The 27,950-nt window shown below is 46.5% G+C and overlaps 1 protein-coding gene across 1 annotated transcript in view; it reads right to left on the bottom strand.

Moving 5' to 3' along the window:
* Positions 1 to 9,854: 9,854 nt before the first annotated feature.
* TFAP2D (transcription factor AP-2 delta) overlaps positions 9,855 to 27,950 on the bottom strand; it is a 67,764-nt gene continuing 49,668 nt past the window's right edge. The window contains exons 5-7 of the mRNA XM_078600371.1: positions 18,675 to 18,816; positions 15,890 to 16,003; positions 9,855 to 11,718 (exon numbers count right to left, since the gene is read on the bottom strand). Of these exons, the coding sequence (XP_078456497.1) occupies positions 11,499 to 11,718; positions 15,890 to 16,003; positions 18,675 to 18,816 (476 nt within the window). The 3' untranslated portion in view covers positions 9,855 to 11,498. The remainder of the gene's footprint in view (positions 11,719 to 15,889; positions 16,004 to 18,674; positions 18,817 to 27,950) is intronic.

Raw genomic sequence — 27,950 nt, 5'->3', positions numbered from 1 at the left:
TGTTGGAACCTTTTAGTTAATTTATGTTTCCAACAAAGGTTAATTTCTAAAATCAATTGGCTGTGTCAATGTCCCTGTAATCGGGGTGCACAATAACTTTCGTAAATAGTACCCTAAATGAACTATACCTTTCGGATGCATTTATGTTGATTTCAGGAACTTTTTATTTGTATAACTAGGGATGCACACAGTTATCAAATGGCTTATTTAAAAATTTGGAGATGAAAACAAGTGCTTAAAAGTATCCAAAACACTTTTTTTTTATTTCCGAATTTAACACATTCCTACGGAGGGAGCTGGTAGGAACGTTGGGTTGCTCGTTCAATGGCCAGGGTCAACGGCGGCGTGGTGTATTCCGCAAGTATGGCCGACTGTGAGGGCTGGCACAAGCCGGCGTGAGTAGGTTAAACGTTGAGTTTTATCAGGGCACCACGGGCTGACCAGCCCCTCCCCACCCAGCCCCACCCCTACCATCCCCCACCCAGCCCCACCCAGTCCCTCCCCACCCAGGCCCTCCCCACCCTCCCCACCCAGCCCCTCCCCACCCTCCCCTCTCCACCCAGCCCCACCCCTCCAATTTTTGTATGCACGATGAACGGACGGACACAATAATCCCCTGTGGGCTGGTGTAACCAGGAGGTTCCTACCAGTAATATTTCCAAGAATAAATTGGGAAAGCATTATAGGATCCATCCACATGTATTATTGTTATTTATTTTTGTTTAAAATATATATATTTTGCTTGGACTTTGTGCAGACTCGATGGGTTCAGGGCCCAGGGCCAACAGGAGAGTGAGTGGGGTGACGAGGGAGAGGAAGAAGCTGTTGACGAAATTTCACCCCGTACCTAGGTGGAACTGCACCCAGATAGAACCACCATGAGGATGTACCTACGTTGTAGAGCGCACGTTTCGCATGTGGGAGGTCCTGGGTTCAATCCCCGGCATCTCCACGAGGTGATATTTTGCCAGTGGACAATTTTACTCGAAGGAATATGCGTGGCTTGTTTTCATTCGTTATGGTTGCTGAGCACAGATCCAGAAGACCAACATGTCATCGGGTCAGCAATGAACAGCACTACAATCAAAGTTGTAGTCGATAAGAGTTAACATATCACAGGTAGGAACAACAGTTCAACACTACCCACCAGGGATTATTTGTCTGTTTGTCGTGCATAGCCACGCCCTCGATTTGTATTTCATAGAGCGCTTCGGGCGGGCTCAGCACCACTTGACGCGCCGCCCCACGCAGCTTGCGCCGCGTGACACGGATCGCACGAATGCGCTGTCCAACCAAGTTCCTACCTGCCCACTCCGAAGGAACGTGTTTAAATCACCTAAACGCCGTTCCGGACACCGCAACTACTTGATTTATTTATGCTGCATTAGTGTACGTCGGGGGTGCGTTCCCGAAAGGTGCAAACGACGAATATCGAAACGACGTTAAAGCAAGGCGACTTACAACAGGTGGTGGTGGAGGCGAAGGCTGATAGGCGACGATGCTGTGCGCGACGTGAGTGTGTGGGTTTGAATGGACGCAGGTCGGGCAGTGGCGTTATCAATACAGCTACGACGTATTTGCGAAACGACGTAAAGGGAGGGAGACGCAGCACCAGGGTGTGACTGTTTAAGAGTTGTAACGTGAAGCCCAGTCCAGCTCTTTATTATGAATACTCTTGTGGATGAGGCCTTTCCCCCTCCCTCCCTCCAAACTGTGTTCGACCATACTTCACCACCCTGACCAGTGCTATTTGAAAAGCGGGACGTCCATGACCACCGATTCAGATATCACTTGCCACCGATGACAGCCGTGGCCAGGATGCCGCCCAGCGCAATGCGCTAACCGGCTATGCACAGCTGTTGTTTCCATTCGGCTAAACACGTAAGCTGTACGTCCATTATATAGATGTACAAGCGGAACTTTCTTTTGCCTTTGGGATGTAAACAATATCTACTGATTGTCCTGGTGGCCACGAAGTTACCGGTAAAGTTCAACGTGAGTTCGTGATGCTCTTGGTCTGCTCCTCCTGTGCCCAGAACACCTGCGTGGGTTCTCAACTGCTCTGTAGCTCTGCGCTGTGTTTTTTTGTTGTTCTGGTTGAACCGCGTGCTGTCCCCGATGATGGTAACGGTGTCTCAACGCGTTGCCGCTTCGCCGGCTCTGGTACTTGCAAATAGCTTCCTCTTACGCTCGTGAAGAATTCCTGAAGCTCCCAGCACGTGCAGCGTAAACGTCGTGACAATCGCCAATTCGGTTCCTGAAGAAGCTCCCAACACGAAACGTCGGACACCACACCGAACAGCAGTGCATTGCAATATGAACGGCAACATGGGGGTCGTCATGCACGATGAGCGCGACCACGAACCCAAACTTTGTGCTCAGCGCCACTCGGAGTTGGAGCGCGCGCGCCGCACACTGGCCACGTAGTGAACTGCAGCTGCGAGTTACGACGGTGGTGGTGGTAGGTAGTGGTTGGTGGTGGTGGTCGGTAGTGGTTGGTAGTGGTTGGTGGTGGTGGTCATGAGCGCACTGCGCTACGGACCCGCAAGACACTCGAGTTCCATTCCCGCTCACGGTCAACATCAGTGATGAATATCGGAACCCCTCGTGAGCCTTCCTTGGGTCGCTGGTGCGTGAGCAGCGGCCCTGGGGAAACAAAGGCGGCCCGGGCGTGGTGTTGGCAGACATCTTCCTCGTGTGCCGTTCCGGCCTTCATAGGTGCTCGCAAACAGCGCGTGCTCCTACAGTCTTTTTAAAGATATACGGGGGATCTTTGTCTATGTTGTTTGATCACCGATTATAGTTGGCATAGTTGCTGTATGTTGAACTTCTTTGGCACCGTACGTAGCCAGCCGTGCTAATGGGAGGTGCGGTGGTGAGTTCAGTGGTAGTCAATTATGATGATGCTGGTTTTGGAGATATTTCGTTATGAATCACTGATGACAGTGGTCGTGACGCCCGGTGTGATTCATTACTGACGATGCCGATGACGGTGGTGGCAGCGTTAATAACGGTGACAGTGAGGGCAATGATGGTGGCTAAGGCAATGTCATCGTGAGCCCCCCAACCATGAGAAGACCGCAATCGCTTCTAGTATCTTGTTTGCGAGGCACCCACCTAATTAGGGGCCATCCATAAATGACGTCACGCGATTTTGGACGATTTTTACCCCCCTTCGTCACACGACGTCACAAATAGTCAGACCCCCCCCCCTTAAATATGACGTCACAAAGCTCTGCCCCCCCCCCCCCACAAAATTTAAACATGCTTCAATTGGCTTCAAACTATTGTCATTGTAGCGCGTATTTAATGTCCCGCTGTACTCTGATGTTGTAGGAGAAAACATGTATCAAAAGCCTTATTTAATTAAGTAGAACGTGTTGCCTATATCTATTTAAAGTTGCGCATTTTACGTGACGTCACATTTCTCAAACTCCCCCTAACTTCGTCAGACATCGTCACAAATGTCTGACCCCCCCCCCCCCCCCCAGGTGCGTGACGTCATTCTTGGACGGCCCCTTATGCATTTCGCGAGGCTGCTCCACTCGGGGCCGTGAGAGTTCCGAGTTCATCACCAACACGCGACTGTAGACCATGTAGATGTGTACGACCGCTTATTTCCTTCCCACGAAATGAAGGTGTTGTCAAGCTCCCATCCATCTCCACTCTGAGCCCACCTACAATTAAGCATGTGTAAATCTCATCGGCCATCCTCTATTCACTGCTGGATGGATCGCGATCCTCCGGTCTCCGCAACAAGGGGTGGCCCGAGACGGGTTCACGTCTCACCGCTGACGTTGGCCACGACCGGGAGTCGAACTTCAGTGGCCGAGTTTAAAGTGCAAAGCTCTCGACCCCCCACTCCCAACCACGCCCACCTGCTCCCCCTGCACGTTGGATATTAAACAGCCGTGGGTGGCAGATATCACGCAACTCATCGCATCAACCTGCCCACCAAGATCTGTTGCAGACACGCTTCATCTACCCACTTGACGTCGTCTTGGGAAGCCAGAGTGAATCGCCATTGTAAGCTTCTCCCTTGTATGTATGCACCCTCTCCTCTGTTGAACTTCTTTCGCACCGTACGTAGCCAACCATGCTAAGCGGAGGACATGAGTAAACATACAATTGTTGAGAAATTGCCATCAGCGTTTGTTTCCCGATTTTTTCTGGACATGAGTTTGCTTTTGAAATGTATAAGTAACATATTTAACAAAAACAAAGTATTGTTTACCCACGTACATTGCGGCTGACGATGGAGAGCGTGTCATTTGGAGTCGCCGCGTTTTCATCGGTTAACTTGCGAAAGCTTTTTGCGTCCAAGTGACCACCGCGACCCACGGACGAGTGAGGAGCAGCTGATTAGGCGAGCGCGGGCGTCCAAATATAATGCATTACTTTTGCAAGCACGCTTAATCTGCGAAACCAGATCATACCATCTCGCCCCCTATGTCTTAACGTTAACCGCTCGGTTAAAACAACAACAAAAACACAATTACACCACTGACTTCAGCCCAAACGGCTTGTGTGCAAGACACTAAACTTGGCATTGCGATGCTGCATGCAGTTTTTGGAAAGATTTAAGGACAAACACCGACATCAAGGACAGGGCACGTCCGGTGAAAACTTTGTGTATATATATTTTAATCTGTCGGGTGGAAACTGCCTCCTGCATATATAGATAAGTTCTTCGTTGAATCACCCAAATGCGCGAGCTGGCTGTGACCATCCTCGCAGTCATCTTCAGAAGGGACATTTCAAGGGCCCTGGCAAGTCACCTTGAAGAGTGAGTGCTGGCAAAGCCGTGAAAACGCACTTGAATCAGCTGGCGGTTCGTATCGCTCACGGAGTTGGGCATTGGTTTTCAGGTTGTGGTCTGGGAGAAAAAAAAATCGATGCTGCCAAGCAAACTTTAATTCGCAATTACATTTAGAAGTCTATGTCACGAGCATTAAAATCGGTTTAATCCAGTCGACGTATGTGTAGTGGAGTAACGCGCGTGGGGTTTTGCCAACAGTGTGCATGCACTTGTGAGCCGCGGACAGTGAGGTCACATCAGGGCGAAGAGGTGCTGCGAGAGAAAGCAACGCGAGAGAGACGGACAATTAAGATGCATAGCCGTGATTGGTTGGCTGCAAATGCAGGCGTGGAGTAGGCGCCTCTGAGTCTGCAGATTGAGGCGATAGCAGCGGACGCCACGTGCGGGAGGCGACAGGAGGATGCCAGCTTAATTAGGGCGTTTAATGAGCAGCAGGATAAATACGGAACGGGTGAGGCAGGGAGTTGAGTTGGTTGGAGTGAAGAGAAGAGTGAACACAAGAGAAGTTCGGGGCCGCGCACTCCACACCTCGCCCTCTACAGCGGTGATGGCTGATCCCCCACTGGAGGCAAGGGTGAGATTGGAAAAGTGAGGGCAGACAAGCTAGCAGTAGAGGCTAGTGGAATCCTAAGCGTAAGTGCGCGAAGACTAGCAGTAGAGAGGCAAGCAGTGTACATAGCGGAAGGCTAGCAGTGGAGAAGCTAGCAGAGTATATAGCGGAAGGCTAGCAGTGGAGAAGCTAGCAGAGTGTATAGCGGAAGGCTAGCAGTGGAGAAGCTAGCAGAGTGTATAGCGGAAGGCTAGCAGTAGAGAAGCTAGCAGAAGATATAGTGAGAGGCTAGCAGAGTGTACGGTAACAGGCTAGCAGTGGAGAGGCTAGGAGAGAGAGAGAGCAGGCTAGCAGTGGAGAGGTTGAGAGAAAGCGGAATGAGCGACAATTGATGAGGACTGCGTGAGGAGTGGTGGCGGCTTGGGGAGGCCTTCATCCAGCAGTTGACTGACAATGGCTGTCGATGATGATCACAATGATGAAGACGCAAAGATGTCGAACGAAACTTGTAAACACATAGGCTTTCGCGACCAATATTATACATGAGGTGTTTGGGTTATATCGCGTCAATATAAATGTTTAGTTGAACCTGCCACCAACCGTTTAACTCCCAGGGTTTACTCTCCAACACACCGGTGTACTGTACTAGTAACAAATAGGCATGTTTTGTTTACGTGACAAACCTTACTAATTGGCTGTGTCGGGTGGTGGCAGGTTTAACGACATTTATATTTATACGCGATCTAACCCCAAAAAAATATATTATGGGGAACTTGTAAACGGTTGATGCCATTCCAGATTAATACGTTTCACATCCGTGTCATCTATTCTCATATCTATAAAAGGGAAATTTGTAATCGTGTCTGTTCAAAATGTTTAGCGTACTTCCCGGCATGCAACAAACTTGACATTTGCCGTGTGGGTACTTCCCAGACTGTACACCATGCAAAAATCATAAAAATACACTTTTGTATGTTTTTTTTTTGGGGGGGGCGCAATATTGCAGATATTTTGCACGGCAAGTGAGCTGTGACGTCACATCTGTCATATGATCCGTGTGCGGAAGCGTAACGGAGTGTGCCTGCTGATCGCGGGTAAAGTGAAATACAAATGTGTTGCAGGTCTCAAGCGTTCTTTGCGCAGCATTGCTTTATTTCAGTCGTTTACTGCCGTACGCACCATGAAAGTTGTGTCTGCAGCAAGCGCGTGTATGTGTACCTATGGACGCGCGCGCGTGTGTGGAGGGAGCAGTAGTGTCGTGGTTAGCGTGCTGCGATACGAACCCGGCGATGCGAGTTCGATTCCCGCTCACGGCCACCACCGGTGACGATTATTTGAACCGGTCCTGGGCCTCCCCTAGGTCGACTCAGCCTCAAACGAGTAACAGGTGTGGTGTGAACATCGCCACTGGGGAGACAAAGGCGGCTGGGCGTGGTGAATCCAAGTCCCGGGCGAAGCCGAGTAATAAAGCTCGTAGTCATTATACTGTATATTTAAACCATGCCGGATTCCAAATGCCAGCGAGTTATGAGCATTCAGGCGAAGCCTAAGACAGAATGATTTGAGTTTCTGAAATTATGATTTGCTGTTTGCATTTGACTTGGAAGGCCACTCTTCACAATTCGTCATGCCTCACAATCGTGGCACAAGCGAGAGCTTTATCCTCCTGTGCTCTAGAGGCTTTGGCGAAGCCTCTGCAACTTGTACCAGGTGCAACGGCGTTGGCAATGACCAGAGACCAACAATTACCGATCAAACTCTTTTGTTGACAGGAACAAGAAGAAAAAAACAACTCGAGCAAGTGTAGGATTTTTTTTTACAAGCAACGGGTTGCTACATGCGTTGTATGCTTACATTAAAAGCATCTGTTTAAAACGGTCCCGTTTATTTTATTGTATTCAACTGACGATAAATAACGAAATCCTTCAGGAGAAAAAAAAATGCAAAGTGAGAGACACAGAGCAACTGGAATGATGTGATTTGTGAGTTAAAAGTAGTCTTTGGTGAACATTTAAAAGTAAAATACAAGCAGATAAATAACGCAAACGACTAAGACTGACCCTGTAACGACAGCATATTATGCACATGTTTGCTAGCCAGTATTAAAATTAACAATGTACAACTATAATACATCATTAAAAGCATTTTATATCTACCGTCATGTGTGTTGGTACGTAAAGGCTACAGTAAGGGAAAAAAAAATGTTATAAATTGATTTGCATTTTAATGAGGGAAATAAGTATTTGACCCCTCTGCAAAACATGACTTAGTACTTGGTGGCAAAACCCTTGTTGGCAATCACAGAGGTCAGACGTTTATTGTAGTTGGCCACCAGGTTTGCACACATCTCAGGAAGGATTTTGTCCCACTCCTCTTTGCAGATCTTCTCCAAGTCATTAAGGTTTCGAGGCTGACGTTTGGCAATTCGAATCTTCAGCTCCCTTCACGGATTTTCTATGGGATTAAGGTCTGGAGACTGGCTAGGCCACTCCAGGACCTTAATGTGCTTCTTCTTGAGCCACTCCTTTGTTGCCTTGGCCGTGTGTTTTGGGTCACTGTCATGCTGGAATAACCATCCACGACCCATTTTCAATGCGCTGGCTGAGGGAAGAAGGTTCTCACCCAAGATTTGACGGTACATCGCCCCGTCCATCGTCCCTTTGATGCGGTGAAGTTATCCTGTCCCCTGAGCAGAAAAACACCCCCAAAGCATAATGTTTCCACCTCCATGTTTGACGGCGGGGATAGTGTTCTTGGGGTCATAGGCAGCATTCCTCCTCCAAACACGGCGAGTTGAGTTGATGCCAAAGAGCTCCATTTTGGTCTCATCTGACAACACTTTCACCCACTTGTCCTCGGAATCATTCAGATGTTCATTGGCAAACTTCAGACGGGCATGTATATCGGCTTTCTTGAGCAGGGGGACCTTGCGGGCGCTGCAGGATTTCAGTCCTTCACGGCGTAGTGTGTTACCAACTATTTTCTTGGTGACTATGGTCCCAGCTGCCTTGAGATCATTGACAAGATCCTCCCGTGTAGTTATGGGCTGATTCCTCACCGTTCTCATGATCATTGCAACTCCACGAGGTGAGATCTTGGATGGAGCCCCAGGCCGAGGGAGATTGACAGTTCTTTTGTGTTTCTTCCATTTGCGAATAATCGCACCAACTGTTGTCACCTTCTCACCAAGCTGCTTGGCGATGGTCTTGTAGCCCATTCCAGCCTTGTGTAGGTCTACAATCTTGTCCCTGACATCCTTGGAGAGCTCTTTGGTCTTGGCCATGGTGGAGAGTTATGAAAATTATTGATTTATTGCTTCTGTGAACAGGTGTCTTTTATACAGGTAACGAGCTGAGATTAGGAGCACACTCTTAAAGGGAGTGCTCCTAATCTCAGCTTGTTACCTGTGTAGAGGTGTAATTGTGTATGGGCGCGGATGGCTAACAAACACAGGGGGCGTGGTTAGGGCCGTACACAGAGGAGGTGCTCACACCGACGTCCGCACCTGCATCCCCCACGGGCCCCTCCCGGGGGCCGAGTACTATAAAAGGTGGTGAGCCGGAGGGCTCGAGGTCGGGGGTATCAGCTTTAACCAGCGAAGACCGAAGACCAGCTAGCATAGGCCCCGGAGCTCCCCTGGCTCGCTGTCCTTGTCAGGGCCGACCAGGGCAAGCCGGTGGCGTGGCCCCGAGAGCCCAGACTCAGGGTGCCGGGATCCCAGCTTGACCAGGGCTGGGATAGGTAGCCTCCCTTAGCTCCGTAGTGGAGGACTTGGGCTTAGGTTAGCGGGGTTAGATGTTGTGTCTCCCTGTTAGCCGAGTAAAGGGGACGTTAACCCCTTAAGTACTGTGTGTACCCGCTACTGTACACAAGTTGGTGTTAATAAATAAGTGTGCCTCCGATCCCGTCGTCAAGCCTCCTGAATACTTACTACACCTGTATAAAAGACACCTGTTCACAGAAGCAATTAATCAATCATTTTCCTAAGATTTCTGGCTCCCAGGTGTCTTTTATACAGATAACGAGCTGAGATTAGGAGCACACTCTTAAAGGGAGTGCTCCTAATCTCAGCTTGTTACCTGTATAAAAGACACCTGGGAGCCAGAAATCGTTCTGATTGAGAGGGGGTCAAATACTTATTTCCCTCATTAAAATGCAAATAAATTTATAACATTTTTGACATGCGTTTTTCGGGATTGTTGTGTTGTTATTGTCTCTCACTGTTTAAATAAACCTACCATTAAAATTATAGACTGATCATTTCTTTGTCAGTGGGCAAACGTACAATATCAGCAGGGGATCAAATACTTTTTTCCCTCACTGTACATACACTGTGTAATGGATATATGTCCACACTATGTATTTGTTACATAATTGGTTCATATTTCGAAAGTGAGTATATACAATAATATATGCACACATATACAGGACCAGTTGGGGAAACGGTGGCACAGTGGTTGGCACACCGCACTTCCAACCCAGCAACCTCAGTTCGATTCCCAGCCACGAATACACATCAGTCAAAAGAAAACAATATAATATTTGTATTCAACAGGTAAAGCCCACAGAGCTATTAAGCTCCGATTCAGAGGTGACCTGGCCACACCTGATAGCTCATGGAAGTGGCATCACATGCAGAAATGTATCGGATCCAATTCATCTAAATAATCCAGATAATTACATTTTCTCCACCGGTCCTGCCCACCCATCCATCCACTAACCCACACTGACCAGCGTGGTGAGGTATCGACAGATAACCCTGATGGCCGATACTGTTTAATTAGGCCTTAATCCATCAATGGATTTGAAAGAGTGCTCCATTAATCTATTTTATATTCATATTTTTTTAATACATGAACAGCCACTATGTTTGTCTTGCTTTGTACATTATAAGTGATACTCAAATATTCGGAACAGGTTGTTTTTTGTCCTTTGCCCGCACCTCCAATTAGCATGGTTGGCTACGTACCGTGCAAAAGAAGTTCAACAAACATACACACACAAACTCACATGTTTTGTTCTAAACAGCGTAAGCCTGGACATCAATTCACGTGCCTTATCCACGGTTGAATTAATTTTGCAAGATTAAATTAAGGACAAACACACTGGAAAAAAGGGACCGATCGCCCTTCACAAACACTGCTGCTAGTTCATATATTATGCAACTGCAGAATGTATTTCTGCTCGTGATGGTGCTATTGAACGACGTTTTACATGGGGCATTTTCCATAAATTGTATATCGCTTGGGTTTATAAAAACGTTAGTAACGTTAGTAACGTCATACCTTTCATCACTCGACCTCGAAAAACACAATCACGGAGGATGTTGAATCTACGCGGAGTTGTTGACGGACAACAATTTGCCTGAACATGAAACGAAAAGAAAACCCTTCTAAATGAACTTGTTTCGTAAACAAAACGATGTGATCCATTTGTTTTGTTTGCGTTTGCATTGTGGCCATGACATTTTCTGTTGCTGCCCCACTGTGTTCCCACTCAACCATGGAATGTCCACGACTGAACGGTGGGAAAGGCATTGCTCGTGGTTCCAAAGGCAATTGTCGCGCGTGTCTTGGGCATCCGATTCCTAGCTGCTTCGCACGTTACTCCCCCGTTGGCGGAGCGCCAGTCCCACTTGTGTTCGATAAAAAATGAAACGACACGCGGGTTACATGTAAGTTACACCGTGTGGTGGTGCAATGTGCAGGTTTTACTCCCATCGTTTTCAAAACATCTGGCCAAAGTAGAACAGCAGGACAAAATACCCTCTATAGTTCCATTTCGTGGGAGGTCCTTCCGCCAGCAGTGACGTGATCAAGCAATTGCAGGGCTGAACCTTCCCCCCGCCCCTTTATCCACCTTTCACTCCACATAAAAGCGTCTGCAAGGAACACACTTGCTGATCTTTAGATATACATATATTTTTTGCCTTCACCATCCCGATCAGCATTTTCCTCTCCGGTTTGGCGCGTTGTTAAAAAAACGATGCCAAAACAGCGACGGTCGATTCAGAACACGGGTTTTTTTTTGTATCGTGGACGCGCACTCGTTAAATGAATCGGCGACAGAGAGGGCCCACCCCTCAACACCCCCCCGCCCCGTAACTGTGTGCGTACGTGGGGCAGGCGGCTAGTTGGCCTTGCCACCACGATTGTCCTTTTCGCTGGCGTCTCCCGCCTTCCTAAGTGAGCCCTTGTCGTTAGGGAGGGCGGGAGCTGGCGTCGACGCAAGGCTGGCGGCTTTGCTCTGCAGGTGCTTCTCTTGGTAAGCCAGCATCTCACCCAGCACCGTCTGGAACGTGCTCAAGGCTGCACAGAGGGCGGGCGTGCCGAAGCCGTGGGTAATGAGGCTGAAAATCACCGCGCCACGAGCGTTAACAACTTCTAACCACCCAACAACGTCTTCGCCATCCTCATCACACGACACCGAAGACAAACATCATTCTGCAACAGACTGTCAGGGCAAGTGCTGTTAGCGAGCACCTATGAAGGCCGGCACGGCACACAAGGGGTTTGGTGGCCAGCACCACGCCCGGCCGCTTTTGTCTCCCAGTGGCGATGTTTTTACACACCGCAACAGGTACTCAATTGAGGCTCAGTCGACCTAGGGGAGGCCCAGGACCGGTTCAGATATTCTTCACTGGTTTTGGCCGTGAGCAGGACTGGAACTTGGGTCGCCTGGTTCGTAGCGCAGCCCACTAACTGCTACACTACCGCTCCCCACACACCACAACCCCCACCACTCATAAAAACACTCGAAATGCAAACTCTTCACACTGGCGATCGTGCACAAATCTCCCCGTCCAACCGTTCCCCGATTGCCGTATTCTCTTCATACAGAACAAGAAAAAAAAACACCAAACATCGTAACCGGTATTGGCCAAGTCTCCCAATGCTGAAAAACAATACCTGCAAATCAGTCGATTTGGGATTACACATAGCAGCAACACACACCCGTTGAGTATCGATAGTAACAATTTCTGTGTGTTACTTTATTGAGGGACTGTTTATTGTCTTGGTGTGGCCTGTTGTTTTGTTGCCTTGCCCAAGCTTGCATTTGGTGTTGAAGGGTCGGCAGGAATGTATCTACTTATGCAATTAAGTACTAATATGCTTTGTGTCTTTATTTTAGTAACTTGGTTACCCTTTCTCTATGTTGCACTCCTATCGTATTTTGTATAGCTTGTAACTTGCCAACCCACCCCGACTGGACGTCTGTGAAAAAGAGCTTCATAGTTCTTCGGATTCCTCCAAGATAAATAAACATTGATTCTGAACCCCCCTTCCCCCGACAGTGAAACACGTGGCAAGACCCTGCTGAAAAAAAAACACGTGTTCATGTAGTATCTATTGAAAAGTGTGATAAATAGTCTTAAATAAGTATCTGTAATCTTGAGTCTATAACACCTGTTATGCATGTTGGTTGTCCACCCAAACACTGTCAGGGGTTTCATTCCTACTTTGTTGCAGAGTTATGGATGACATCGGGCACATTACAGGGGATCTGGCCATAGGTGGTCACAGCTGCTATATGCTGCTGGTGGTGGGGGGGTGTATGTTGTGGCCAGCAGAGCGCATTGCAGCAATATCCATAAAATTGTACTTCACTTCTACGCTCCTTCAATTCGCCAACCCGTACTGGCCAGAGTGCTGAGCTATGTGGTAAAGTCACGTAGATAGAAAAATAATAATAAAATTAATAAAAATAAAATAAGAACCACGACGTTTCGATCGCAACACAAGCGGTCGTCATCAGGAAAAGGGGCTTTTCCTGCGAGGCTGCCCTTACCTGATGACGACCGCTTGTGTTGCGATCGAAATGTCATTTTTATTATTTGTATTCACTTCATTATTATTTTTCCATCTATGTGACTTTACCGAAAGAACCAAAGAAAATGAAGTTCTACGTACATATGTAAGGCCCACTGAGCTAGAAATCTATTTTTCAGAAGAGACCTGGCCACAAATGATAGCTCAACGAAGTGGCTTATCACGTGGGCAAGTATAGCATGCAAATATACTCAAAAAACATGTTGATTCTAAATATGGAGGGAAAAAAACGGAGGATCCTGAGGAAAAAATCTACATGACTATGAGGAGAGAGAACATGCCAACTCCAAATATACAGCGGGCATCAGGGTCGGGATCGAGCCCAAAATATATACAGCGGTACCTCGGTATACGTCGTTAATTCGTTCCAGAAGGTAGGACTTATACCAAAAATGACGTACACCAAACGAATTTTTCCCATAAGAAATAAAGGGAAAGGAAATAATCCGTTCCAGAGTATGAGAAATTATATTTATATGGCATATTATACATTCTAGATTTGAAGCTTTCGTGACTGCAAGGATTCATATTCTTAGGTTTTTTCGGTAAAGTCACGTAGGTAAAACATTAAATTAATAAAAGTAAAATAAAATAAAAATCACGATGTTTCGGAGGCAACACAAGCTTCCGTCTTCAGGTGGAACCGTCACAGCCACGACAGCTGTATCAAGTAAATGAGAGATTACAAGAGCTACCACTCCGTGTATATAATGGTTGGAGAGGGGGGAAGGCCCAAGTACGGCACACTTTTTATTAATATGGTAAGGTGAGGCTTAAGAGGCTGAGCCTTTGTTATGGGGAGGTACGGTTTGTGACTAAGCCTGGCCTACATAACAATAGTGTGAAAAAAGAAACAACTAAACATGGTAAAACAAGCCTGGCTGTCTATCAATAACCTGTAATAGTTGTATGTCAAATAAGATGGTCCAAATAAGTGTAGTTAAATCTTTTTTGCATGGTTAATCACATCTTTCCAATGATTACTCAGTTTGTAACCATCATCACGGTGGAAATTATGTCTGTGTTTGTATATTTGTATGTTTGTACACGAAGCCATACAAATATACAAACACAGACATAATTTCAACCGTGATGATGGTTACAAACTGAGTAATCATTGGAACGATGTGATTAACCATGCAAAAAAGATTTAACTACACTTATTTGGACCATCTTATTTGACAGACAACTATTACAGGTTATTGATAGACAGCCAGGCTTGTTTTACCATGTTTAGTTGTTTCTTTTTTCACACTATTGTTATTTAGGCCAGGTTTAGTCACAAACCGTACCTCCCCATAACAAAGGCTCAGCCTCTCAAGCCTCACCTTACCATATTAATAAAAAGTGTGCCGTACTTGGCCCTTCCCCCCTCTCCAACCATTATATATACGGAGTGGTAGCTCTTGTAATCTCTCATTTACTTGATACAGCTGTCGTGGCTGTGACGGTTCCACCTGAAGACGGAAGCTTGTGTTGCCTCCGAAACGTCGTGATTTTTATTTTATTTTACTTTTATTAATTTTAATGTTTTACCTACGTGACTTTACCGAAAAAAAACCTAAGAATATATATTATACATTAATAGGGTTGTATAAAATAATATAGACACTACTTATTACTAAAATGCATACATAAATTAAAATAAATAAATTGAAATAAAATGTAACATCACTTTACCTTGCTGAGAGGAGTTGATAGCCTACGAAGATGGTGGTGAGGAAGGGGAGGAGTCGTGAACGGGGTCTACGCGGTGACTCATCCCGACCCATACAAGTTCTAGCAAGCGCGTCGTATCCCAAGCAAGACGTCGTATCCCAAGACATTTTTTTCTCGTTAAAACACGACGTATACCAAATTCTACGTATTCCAAAGCGGTCGTATACCGAGGTATGACTGTATACCAGGCGGTGTAGTTAGCATCTCACCACCATAGTAGCCCAACTGACAGTGAACTGACTGGCCAAGAGGACTGTATGTGTACATGTGTAGGACTTGAAATCACGCGCCACGCGTTCTGTTGCTAGGCAAGCGAGCAGAGTACAGTGGGAGCATCTGAGGACACGATTGTTGTTGTCGTGGCATTAAGGGGGGGGTCGTTAAGAGACACGACAGGTGTTAGGGGTGACTGAGGACGCAGGCCGGTGATTGGTCAGGAGGGTGAGTGGTTAATGACCGACGCCGGCCTGGCGGCAATAACATGGTCACGTGAGGCTGGGGGCCTGGGGGCGAGTAGCAAAGCGGGGGATGAGATAATTGATTGGGACTGATTGGTGCAGGGATATAGGGCACAGCGTAACGGAGAGACGGGAGTCTTGGTTGGGATTGGAGCTGGAGTGGTTGGTGCCCGGGAGAGAGACGGAGCAGCAGTGAGCAGGGATAGGTACGGTAGAGTGGATAGAGAGAACACAGTGTACGGTTAGCAGTGGATAGAGAGAACACAGTGTACAGTAGCAGTGGATAGAGAGAACACAGTGTACGGTAGCAGTGGATAGAGAGAACACAGTGTACGGTAGTAGTGGATAGAGAGAATACAGTGTACAGTAGGAACGGAGAGACATGGAGTGTTGTTAATGGCGAGTTGTGCATCGGAGCGAACGGAGACATGGAGCGATGATGAGGAGGTGTGAACTCTACGCGTGAATAAACGAGACGAGAAAGACAGCGAGAGTACGAGTCCTACACATGTACCTGAAGTGCGTGAGGTGACGCTGAACCTCTGGGTCCAGCACAGGTGTTGGCCGTGAGCTGCCAAGGGGAGAGCGGTCCTGGCTCAGGAAGTCCTGGAACTCCTTGCAGATCTGTCTGTCGAGAGCATGGTGGGTGGGTGGGTGGGTATGGAGCACCACGGTACCTCAACACCTGGGCGCACTCACAAGTGCGACCTTACAAGGTCCCACTCATCACACAAAGTTCTTGCCACAAATCACAAATGGGCCATGCCACGTTGCTGATCTCATCAAAGAGCATGAACCATCACGTGAGCTCCAGTCAGCCTCACGGCAGTGGCTTCTGTCCAGCCTTCGAACAAAGACGGTTACCGCATTGTGCGCGCTTTCAAATGTGCTTCTACGGCCGTCTGGAACGCTCTTCCTTTCTATATTAGGAAGCCACTGCAGCTATGCACTTTTAAATCATCTAGATTATAAACGAAATTATTTTATAACTTATTTTTGTGTTTTGTTTGTTGTCCTTCCCCCACACCTCCGATTAAAATGGTTGGCCAAGCACGGTGCGAAGGAAGTTCAACATAAGTACATACATACCAGGAACCATCCTGGGACGGTCAAGTGAACATATTGCATAGGGCGTTAAGCTCTTTGCTTATTGGACACATGTGACTATTCACTGCTCCGCGATTCAATTAAAGAGTGATGGCCAAATTCAGGAATCGCTTTGTTTATTTCGCAGTCGTGGCATGTGCAGAATCTGTAGCACGTGGACGGGGGAATTCTTTCCTTACTGAGGGGCGGATAGGACTGTCAAATGCCTGGCTGCCACACTTTAGTCAACACCATGATCACACCGAGACGGTACACACATTGACTGTGTGATCACAACTACATGAAAGACCCCAGCTGTCAAGGGCAATTGCCCTTCCTCAGAGAAGCGAAGAATGGCCATTGCTGCATTCTTCGATATTAGGAAGCCACTGGAGCTTTGCACCATCAAATCTAGATAAAAACGAATTTCTTTAGAACAGTTTTTCTGTGTTTAGTTTGTTCTTCCTCCACACCTCCGATGATGAGCGTAGTTGGCTACATCGGTGCAAAATAAGTTCTACATACATACAACACTGGTTGTTGTTGTCGGAAGGAAGAGCGTTCCAGATGGCCGCAAAAGCGGGCCTGAAAGCGCACGATGCGGTGACCGTCTTTGTTCGATGGCTAGCCAAAAGCCGCTGCTGTGAGGATGGCCAGAGATTTAGGTTCCTCAACGAGATCAGCCAGGTATTGTGGTTCAATTGTGACAAGCGCCTTTCCCAGAGCGCTGCTCACTTCATCAACAGCAGAGAAGATGACACGCGCCGAGTGAATCCCCACAACAAGGATGTGAAACTGCTACCCTGACGCCAATCCAGGGCGGTGTTGTTGGGGCCGCTGCTACTTATCATCTTGCATCGCTTACTTTTCATTATTGCATCAGTAATTTCACTTATCATAATTAATCTTGTATGATTACCTTATCATGATTATCTTACTTATGATTATGATTATTTTACTTATCATCTTGCATGATAATCACTTTGGCGAATGACAATATTGTGTAATAAATACTTCATCTTGTATCGCTTACTTATATTTTATCGCTAACTTGGTGGTGAGTATCATCTCACTTTGTGGTATCATCTCACTTGGTGGTGAGTATCATCTTACTTGGTGGTATCATCTCACTTGGTGGTGGTATCATCTCACTTGGTGGTGGTATCATCTCACTTGGTGGTATCATCTTACTTGGTGGTGAGTATCATCTCACTTGGTGGTATCATCTCACTTGGTGGTGAGTATCATCTCACTTGGTGGTATCATCTTACTTGGTGGTGAGTATCATCTCACTTGGTGGTATCATCTCACTTGGTGGTGAGTATCATCTCACTTGGTGGTATCATCTTACTTGGTGGTGAGTATCATCTCACTTGGTGGTATCATCTCACTTGGTGGTGAGTATCATCTCACTTGGTGGTATCAGCTTACTTGGTGGTGAGTATCATCTCACTTGGTGGTATCATCTTACTTGGTGGTATCATCTCACTTGGTGGTATCATCTTACTTGGTTGTGAGTATCATCTCACTTGGTGGTGAGTATCATCTCACTTGGTGGTGAGTATCATCTCACTTGGTGGTGGTATCATCTTACTTGGCGGTGAGTATCATCTCACTTGGTGGTATCATCTTACTTGGTGGCGAGTATCATCTTACTTGGTGGTATCATCTTACTTGGTGGTATCATCTCACTTGGTGGTGAGTATCATCTTACTTGGTGGTGAGTATCATCTCACTTGGTGGTATCATCTCACTTGGTGGTATCATCTTGGTGGTATCATCTTACTTGGTGGTATCATCTCACTTGGTGGTGAGTATCATCTTACTTGGTGGCGAGTATCATCTCACTTGGTGGTGAGTATCATCTCACTTGGTGGTATCATCGCACTTGGTGGTGAGTATCATCTTGGTGGTATCATCTTACTTGGTGAGTATCATCTTACTTGGTGGTATCATCTTACTTGGTGGTATCATCTTACTTGGTGGTATCATCTTGGTGGTATCATCTTACTTGGTGAGTATCATCTTACTTGGTGAGTATCATCTTACTTGGTGGTGAGTATCATCTTACTTGGTGGTAAGTATCATCTCACTTGGTGATATCATCTTACTTGGTGGTATCATCTTATTTGGTGGTGAGTATCATCTCACTTAGTGGTATCATCTTATTTGGTGGTGAGTATCATCTTACTTGGTGGTGAGTATCATCTTACTTGGTGGCGAGTATCATCTTGCGTCGTGTCTGCTGCTCTTTGGGCTCTGCGTGCTGCTTCGCCAGGTGCTCGCCCACCGCCTTGCCGGGGAACTCCGTCTCGCACGTGTAGCCAAAGTCACGCGCCAGGTGAAGGGCCTCGCCTGCGGGAGAGCGGACGATAAAGGCACCCCCAGGTAGCTGTGTGGCCTTAACGGGCTGCTGGGTCGACTTGCTATCGAAGCAAGCACCTACGAAGGTCGGCACGGTGCACTAAGCGGTTGGTGGTGGTCGGGATCGAGCCCATGACCTCGTGCATACCTGGCGAGGTAGTTAACATCTCGCCACCGTGGCACCCCAAATAGAGTGAAGGCACCCCAGAAGGCATCCACCACGGAGATGGAGTGATGGAATCAGCTCGTACTCAGGTGCTAACCCTTTTTTACATTCACTGATCCTAATAAATTGACAATGACCTGGTCAATGGTCCTAATTCAGGCCTCCCAGAGTTGTGTATTTTGTGTTTTGAAACAAAAGAGCGGGAAGTAAATGATCTTCTTCGGGAAAGGCAATGGCGTTAAATTGCATCGACAGTTTCAGCGCGTCAAAGCGTATTAAGGTGAACTCAACACTTTGGCAAAACATTTAAAACGAAAAACAAGAAAACAAATCCAATCATACAGGTTACAGACACATGGCTTTGTACAGCAGTATTACACTTGCCTGGAATTCACACTCATAATGAATCACTGCCCTAATTGGCATCACAGTACAGTATTGTTATTATTGTCATCTTCTTGGTTCTTTCGGTAAAGTCACGTAGAAGGGAAGTAATAAAATAATAAAAATAAAACATAATTAAACAATTCTCACGACGTTTCGGCCACAACGCAAGCAGCCGTCCTCAGGTGAAAACCAGGTCTGTCGAGGCGACAGCGTCTGAATGAAACAGCACACGTGCTTGGAGCATATATATAAGCTGGGTTGGAAGGGGGGAAAAGGGGCGCCTTGACAAAATAATATGCATATCAAGAGGCATTTAGCATATTTATGGGAAATGCAGATATGTGATTAGTACTACTTATGCCCGTACATTATGCAGGATTAGCAGCATCAAAGGGAAGGGATATGGGAAATGCAGGTATGTGATTAGCAGAGGTGTGGACTCGAGTCATGTGACTTGGACTCGAGTCAGACTCGAGTCATGAATTTGATGACTTGCGACTCGACTTGGACTTGCATAACAATGACTTTGTCCCACCTATGAGATGTGGACCCGAGTCATGTGACTTGGACTCGAGTCAGACTCGAGTCATGAATTTGATGACTTGCGACTCGACTTGGACTTGCATAACAATGACTTTGTCCCACCTCTGGTGATTAGTACTACTTATGCCCATGCATTATGCAGGATTAGCAGCATCAAAGGGAGGGGATATGGGAAATGCAGGTATGTGAATAGTACTACTTATGCCCGTGCATTATGCAGGATTAGCAGCATCAAAGGGAGGGGATAGGGGTAGCATTAATAAAGGGAAGGAGTGTTAATAGTATAAAGCTGCAGTAACTAAAACCACCATGTAAACAACTAAAGTATAAACTACATAGTATCATCAGTATACTAAATGCACTCTACAATAAGCTGAGTTACTAACAGTAAGTAATGCTTAATACAATGTACAAAGTAATATATAGTATAGTAATTGTATAGTCAATATACAGCAGTGTGATATACATTAGGGTGGGTAGAATAATACATAGTGTAATATTACAATGTATAAGGTTTAGGGTGGTTTATGACAATACAGTATATAATTTAATGTTGGGTTTGTCTATGGCAGTATATAGTACAGTGTAGACTCGTGTGATGTAAGAGAATAAACTTTAGATGGGAAAATATTATATGTTTTACGACGTAGAATTGTAATGTATTACTTACTGTTAGTAACTCAGCTTATTCTAGAGTGCATTTAGTATACTGATGATACTATGTAGTTTATACTTTAGTTGTTTACATGGTGGTTTTAGTTACTGCAGCTACATACTATTAACACTCCTTCCCTTTATTAATGCTACCCCTATCCCCTCCCTTTGATGCTGCTAATCCTGCATAGTGCACGGGCATAAGTAGTACTAATCACATACCTGCATTTCCCATATCCCTTCCCTTTGATGCTGCTAATCCTGCATAATGCACGGGCATAAGTAGTACTAATCACATACCTGCATTTCCCATAAATATGTTAAATGCCTCTTTATATGCATATTCTTTTGTCAAGGCGCCCTTTTCCCCCCTTCCAACTCAGCTTATATAAATGCTCCAAGCACGTGTGCTGTTTCATTCAGACGCTGTCGCCTCGACAGTCCTGGTTTTCACCTGAGGACGGCTGCTTGCGTTGTGGCTGATACGTCGTGAGAATTACCCTTTGGTTCTTTCGGTAAAGTCACGTATAAAGATAAAATAATAAATTAAATAATAGCATACGACGTTTCGATTGCAACACAAGCAATCATCATAAGGTATAAATGAAATAGCAACAAAAATCTAACCAGAAAACTATAGACAGACATATAAGCGGACAGATATCACCAAGATACATAGAGAGAGTAACACAGGCACAGAGAGGGAGATCGTCTCTGTGGCGAGGCCTTAAATAGACAGAGGGGGGGGGGCGGGGGCGGAGAGAGGGAGGGGTTAGAGAAAAAACTAACATGTCAATGAGTGCGGCGACGCGTGGTCAATTACGCAAGCTTGAACATTAGGAAAGAGGGAGAAAGAACACACTCAATTAAATAACTTAGCAAAATATCGAAATGTTATGTAATACAACACAGAGAGTCGGTCAACACACAATTAACGCATAGCCTGGTCGATTACGTATTTCAAAGATTTCTAAGTTATAATTTAAGTGTGAAAATTCCAAAGAGAGACAAAACATAAAAACAAGAGGAACGGAGACACACAGACAGAGCAGAACATAAGAACGACAAAAAACGAGTGGAGACAGAAAAAATACACTAAATACACAGGCAGAGAGAGAAAACAAAAAACCCAGAGAGAGAGAAAAAGATAAACTTGAAACTTCCCCGTAGAAGTGGTTCGATCTTTTTACCGCATAGCCTGGTCGATTACGTATTTCAAAGATTGCTAAGTTAGAATTTAAGTGTGAAAATTCTTGCTTGTGTTGCAATGGAAACGTCGTATGCTATTATTTAATTTATTATTTTATCTTTATACGTGACTTTACCGAAAGAACCAAAGAGTAATTCCTGCAGTCACGGAAGCTCCAAATTTAAGTTCGTGAGAATTGTTTTATTATGTTTTATTTTTATTATTTTATTACTTCCCTTCTACGTGACTTTACCGAAAGAACCAATACGATGAATCCCTGCAGTCACGAAAGCTTTAAATAGAAAATTATTGTCATCATCACACGGTTAATAGCAAAACTGATTAGACTGGGGCTACATTCGAAACTAGGGAGTTATACATTATTGTGGAAGAAGAGAGTTCCGTACTGTATACACTATTTACTGTATGTGTAGTGACATAAGAGGGGAGGGGCTGCTGGGGGCTCTGGGTTCCCAGGCAACCCAGACGCTTAAGCCCCTTGGCGCCAGGCGCTAGGTTCCCAGGCAACCCAGACGCTTAAGCCCCTTGGCGCCACCAACGGGGGGGGGGGGCTGTGTGTGCTCTGTGGGATATCTGGGGGCGCACACAACCCCACCCCTCGTTGGGGACGAGACATAAAAGGGCAGCTCCCTGGACGATCGAGGCCAGTTGTAGCTCAAGACCCAAGACCAGCCATCTCAGGACCCTGGGACGATGTGAGGGCCAGTGGTGGGACTCTGGAACTCCCGGCTCTACGTCCTTGTGAGGGCGAGTTCCAGAGCGTAGCCAGAGTAGTGTATCTAGGCTGTGTACCTAGGCTGTGTACCTAGGCTGTAACAGAGTATCAGGACTGTTGGAGTGTTGGATAGTAATAAAGAAGTTACCTCTACAAGTGCCTCCGGAACCCGTTACATATGTATTTATTAATTACAATACTGTATTGCACAGTAAAATGTAAAGTTAAACAACACGATAAAGACTTAGCCTACCTAATTGAACTGTGCGAAATTACAAATATTTTACAATTTTGTCGTATCGCTATGGCCATCGTAAGATCGAAATATCGTAAGTCGGACCATCGTAACTCGGGGACTATCTGTATTTACATCTTTAAGCTCATCATCAGGAATGCATTGGCGGTAAGCGACTGTGCTGGCAAAAACTATTGAAAAAAAACTCGGCACATGCATAATTAACATTGCGACACAACAAACAATATCGAATATGCCAACGCTTTGTGCAAAGACCCTTCATCAGAGTAGTTTTTTGTTTGGTATTTAAATGATGAACTGTAGATGTATATGCTAAGTGTTCCTCTGCGCCCTGCACTGACCGGCGTGGTGAAGTATGGTCAACCCTCTTGTACCATTCCCATTCTGTTGTCACGTGCAGCACTGCTGTCTACTTTATAGAGGGCGATATTGGCATGTAAAATAATGATTGATTGGATTGACAAAGGACTGAAAATGTGTTAATTACCAATTCCATTGTTCTTAAAAAGCGCACGGTGCTCTATTCGCTGTTGGTGCAATGTATGCAATTGCTGTGCATGTCAGAGATTAGTGTGTGTGGGGGGGGGCAAGGCTGGATTATGGACCGGGCTAGTGGGACCAGTGCCCCAGGGCCTCGGACTGGCAGGGGGCCTCCAAGCCTCAGGCCGCGCGCGGTGCGTGGCCCAAGACTTCCTAAGGCCCCTTGGTGTTTAATATGTGAGCTAACCACTAGGGCCCCCCAAACACCTCAGCTCTTACAATGTGAGGACCCCAGACCCCTTGGTGTTTAAAACGTGAGCTAACCACTAGGGCCCCCCAGACCCCTCAGCGCTTACAATGTGAGGGCCCCCAGACCCCTTGGTGTTTAAAACGTGAGCTCACCACTAGGGCCCCCCAGACCCCTCAGCGCTTACAATGTGAGGGCCCCTAGACCCCTTGGTGTTTAAAACGTGAGCTAACCACTAGGGCCCCCGGGCACCGCAGCGCTTACAGTGTGAGGCCCCTAGGTGCTTACAGTGCGAGTTGACTACTAGGGCCCCCAGGCCTCTCGGTGCTTACATTGAGCGTAACACCTGGGCCCCTTGGTACATACAGTGCATGTTTAAAACGAGAGCCTCTAGGAGAGTGCAGTGCTTCTGTACAACTGAGCCACTGGTTGGCATGCTATAATATGCTGTGACATGATACAATATTCACCAACATAGTCAGTTCATTCTGCATAACAGGACAGTTTAAAGGTGGTCATATTATGGCAAGCCGTTCGTTATTTGATTTACCGTAACTCGCTATCCCTTTATTTTAGCTAGCTGCCCATTTTACCTAGATAGTTGCCCAGATGAATCAGCTTGTTAACAGAAATTAGTTAGCTAGCTGCCATTTTTGCCAGCTAGCTGCCCTTAAACCAAATTAGCTGCACTAAAAAGCCAGCTTTGCTCTTCATCCACACAGAGATGGGCGAAAGTCTTTCGGAAGACAGATGTCAGACTGACATTAAAATCGCTGTCCAGTACTCGGTGGAGTGCTCGGACAGAATCAACCAAGGCACTGTGGAGAAATTACACCCACATTAGAGAGGCCTTCGGTGGTATGTGCAATGATGATAATGAAAAAAGAGATACTCGAATTGAGGCCGCTGGACTATGTGCTAAATTTGACACCTTAGAGATGGTGTTCATGGCACATTTCTGGGACGTCATACTTGACCGGTTCCACGCTACAAGCATGCACCTACAGAAAAGTGACATTGACATATCTGTAGCAGCATAGCTTTTGTCTTCGTTAAATTATTTTGTGGTGGGACAGCCAGACCAGTTTGAGGCCTTTAAAAGGGCAGCCTTAAATGTGACAGGTGTCTCTCAGTCATATAAGCAGAGGAAACACAAAACATTTGTAGATGAGAAATCAGAGCCAGGTGTCACACTTCAGGGGAGGGAGAAGTTCAAAATAGAAACATTTTATGTGGTCATTGATAAGCTCGTGGCATGCCTTGAACATCGCTTGGACGCTTACAAGCGTTTGACCAGTCTCTTTGGAGTTATGTTTATGTAAGATCAGGTGTCTAACAGTGATGTCATAGTGAAAAGGTAAATGCACTCTCTGCTGCATATCCATCAGACTTGGACATTAACTTTTCCAACGAACTCATCCAATTCAAGTCTTTTATGTCTGACTCTAAGGGTGAGAAGTGCCAAACTAAATTGCTAGAGACGTTGCAGGCACTTAATCTGCAGTCAGTGTTCCACAATGTTTTCGTGGCACTTCGGATTTTTCTAACTTTGCCAGTGACAAACTGCCAGGGTTCACGGACATTTTCTCTTTTAGGCAGAATAAAAAATGAGCTGCGGAGTAGCATGTTGCCAAACATGTCTCAGCTCATTGTCACTTATGCCCAGGGGCCTCACGGGACCATGCTCCGGCCCTGTGTGGGGGGAAGCGGGAGTGCAACGGTTAGCACGCTGCACTACCAACCCGAGTTTGATTCTCGCTCACGGCCACCAACACCAGTGACGATTATCTGAACCAGTGCTGGGCCTCCCCTCTAGGCCGACTCGGCCTCAAACATCGCCGCTGGGGAGACAAAGGCGGCCGGGCGTGGTTGTTGGCTACCTACCCCCTCGTGTGCCGTGCCGGCCTTCATTAGGTGCTCGCTAACGGCACTCGCTAACGGCACTTGCCCCAACAGCCTGTGAAGGCTACACGGGGCATCTTCATCTTTGTGCGTGCCCTACTACGCCTGTCACGTGTTCGGGGAGAGGCACGGAGGTGCCGACGCGGTGGATTCTCTTTGTCCGTCGTGCAGTTCAACGGGGTGTCAGCAGAGAGCGACAACGCACAAATGTCTGGCGAAGGCATTGCCACTCCAAACCACCAGCAAGCAGCGGGACACCTTCGATCTAAAGCCCCAGGGAGATCGGGATCAACGGCGCTTTGTATGAAACAATCGGGGATTCATTTCCGCTGGGTCTGTCCGGGTCGCCGACCCAGGCAAATATTTCCCCACCCGGCACACTGCATCCAGTATACCCCTTGCCTAATGCTAGCCAGGTGCCTCCTGCGGTCTACCAGAGAAATGAAGCCCTGCATATCATGCAAAGCACTGGATACAATTCACACACATTTTCGATTTTCACATGCAGTGACAACACGGTAAATGAAAACGCATTCCGTTGTTTTATTGTGCTCGAACGTTCGTCGTGACTTAGAATAAAGTCGTTGTTATTTCACAAACACTGCATGCGTAAATTATTTGCTTTAAAGAGAGTGGTGGGTGCTGTGAACACGGCGGCCGAGGTTGGTTCCCCAGCCACAGCCATTATCAGTGGCACGTGATATGTGCATCATATAGTCTTAAGCAGCCCATTCACCAACCCGTACGGAACAGAGTGGTGAAGTATGGTCAGATGCCCGTGAGACGCAACATTGTGGGGGGGGAGCTTCTTTCGGCAGTGGACTTAGGAAGAAAAGTGACCAAACAGAAACATCCCAATGCAGGCCCCCTCTTGAGACAAAGTGTCTCAGGATTCGGCGAGGCTATTCTGTGGTAAATAGGCGGGGGGGGGGGGTGCTTGGGGCTGGGGGGCATGAATGGTATCATCTGAGAACAGACATAACGTCATTAAAAATCTCTTTGAGAAGGACTTTCCAGTGCGCTTGACTTTTTTGGGGGGGACGGGAACGCAGCGTAAAGAGCCCTTGTTTCCGCTTCCCAACGAAACAGGTCACCAGGACACGACAAGGGGATTAGGGGCTGGCTTAGCCGTGCTTGTGTGTCACAAGTCAGAGACTGGTTTGTTGCACAGAGGATCCAATTTTTTCTTCCTACGCGACAATGTGCCGTGTTTTTTATTTTAAAGCTTCGCCGCCACAGAATCATAATAAACAAGTTTTTATTTTATTTTAACAGGGAAGGCCCAATGAGCTGTGTAGCTGCTTTTAAGAAGCGGCCTGGCCATAAATGATAGCTCAACGAAGTGGCTCATCACGTGGAAAATTTATAACAGCCAAGTAGTCTCAAAGCACGTTTCTAAATGTGGAAGGGGAAACCGGAGGACCCAGAGAAAAATCCACGCGACCACGGGGAGAGAGACACACAAACTCCAAATATACAGCAAGCGTCAGGGTCGGGATCGAACGCACGACCTCCTGTATACAAGGCGAGGTAGTCAACATCTCACCACCGTGGCACTCCTCAATCTTTTTATTTATCATGGAGAAAATTCCGATGAGCGATGAAGCTCTTTTTTTTTGCAGATGTCCAATAAGGGGGGGGGTCAGAAAGTTACAAAAACAAACAATACAAAAACCATAGAAGTGCAAAGTAAAGTAAAGGTTAGCAAATTACTAAATATTATATCTTTTTTAAGTACGTAAGTTTGAATTGTATAAGTACACCAATTCCTCAGGCTTGGGCAAGGCAGAAAAACAACGTTAAAAACAGCCCGAGACCACACCAAGACAAAACACAATAAAATTGCACGTACAAATTTGGAACTATCCATACATGGATGGATGAAAGTAAGGAATAACGTTACAAAATCAAGAGACTTTGTGCAGAGGACATCGGTAATTACCATAGGGAATAGATGGTAACCAACGGTGGAGCCGCCCTGCGATTGTTTACTCGTGCAACTGCCGGCAGAAGAGCCTCTCCCTCCTCTCCCAGAGCCCCTGAGGAAGGTAGTTGGACATACTCTTCCATGGCGGCCAGACTTTACCCCACCACACGCAACTTGCCGATCGACTGCGGCGAAACCCAATGACGCAGCTGGGGTGGACAGAGGGCACCGGGAGGGGAATTGATTTAAGAAACCTGCCCCCATCGTTTCAATTGCCATGCAGGTCGGGTGAGCTAACCGTTACACCATTGCAGCACCCCAATTCTACCTCAAACTAAAACAATATATACGGCATATATATAAATCATACTTCCATCTAAAGCCAAAACATGCACCCTCCGTTTCTATTATTTAATTACGGGCATGTTGCGCAGTCCGTTCTCCTTAGTGGGTCGGCATCACGCAAGAACTAACAGCACCGTAAATCCACAGTGGCAGGGCTGCTGGCGAGGCAGCAACTTCACGACACGGTGACGTTAAAAGCCAAATTGATTTGTCTTATTGAGAGCGTCATCGTTTGACGGTGCGCTCGGCGATGCGCAAAAATGGGATCTTGCTGCCGAAATAGAAAACACTTA

Source organism: Lampetra planeri, chromosome 14 (genome assembly GCF_965212315.1).
Source record: "Lampetra planeri chromosome 14, kcLamPlan1.2.h2, whole genome shotgun sequence".
NCBI lineage: Eukaryota > Metazoa > Chordata > Hyperoartia > Petromyzontiformes > Petromyzontidae > Lampetra > Lampetra planeri.
The sequence above is the reverse complement of the archived record's forward strand: the minus strand, read 5'-3'. Positions and strand labels throughout refer to the sequence as shown.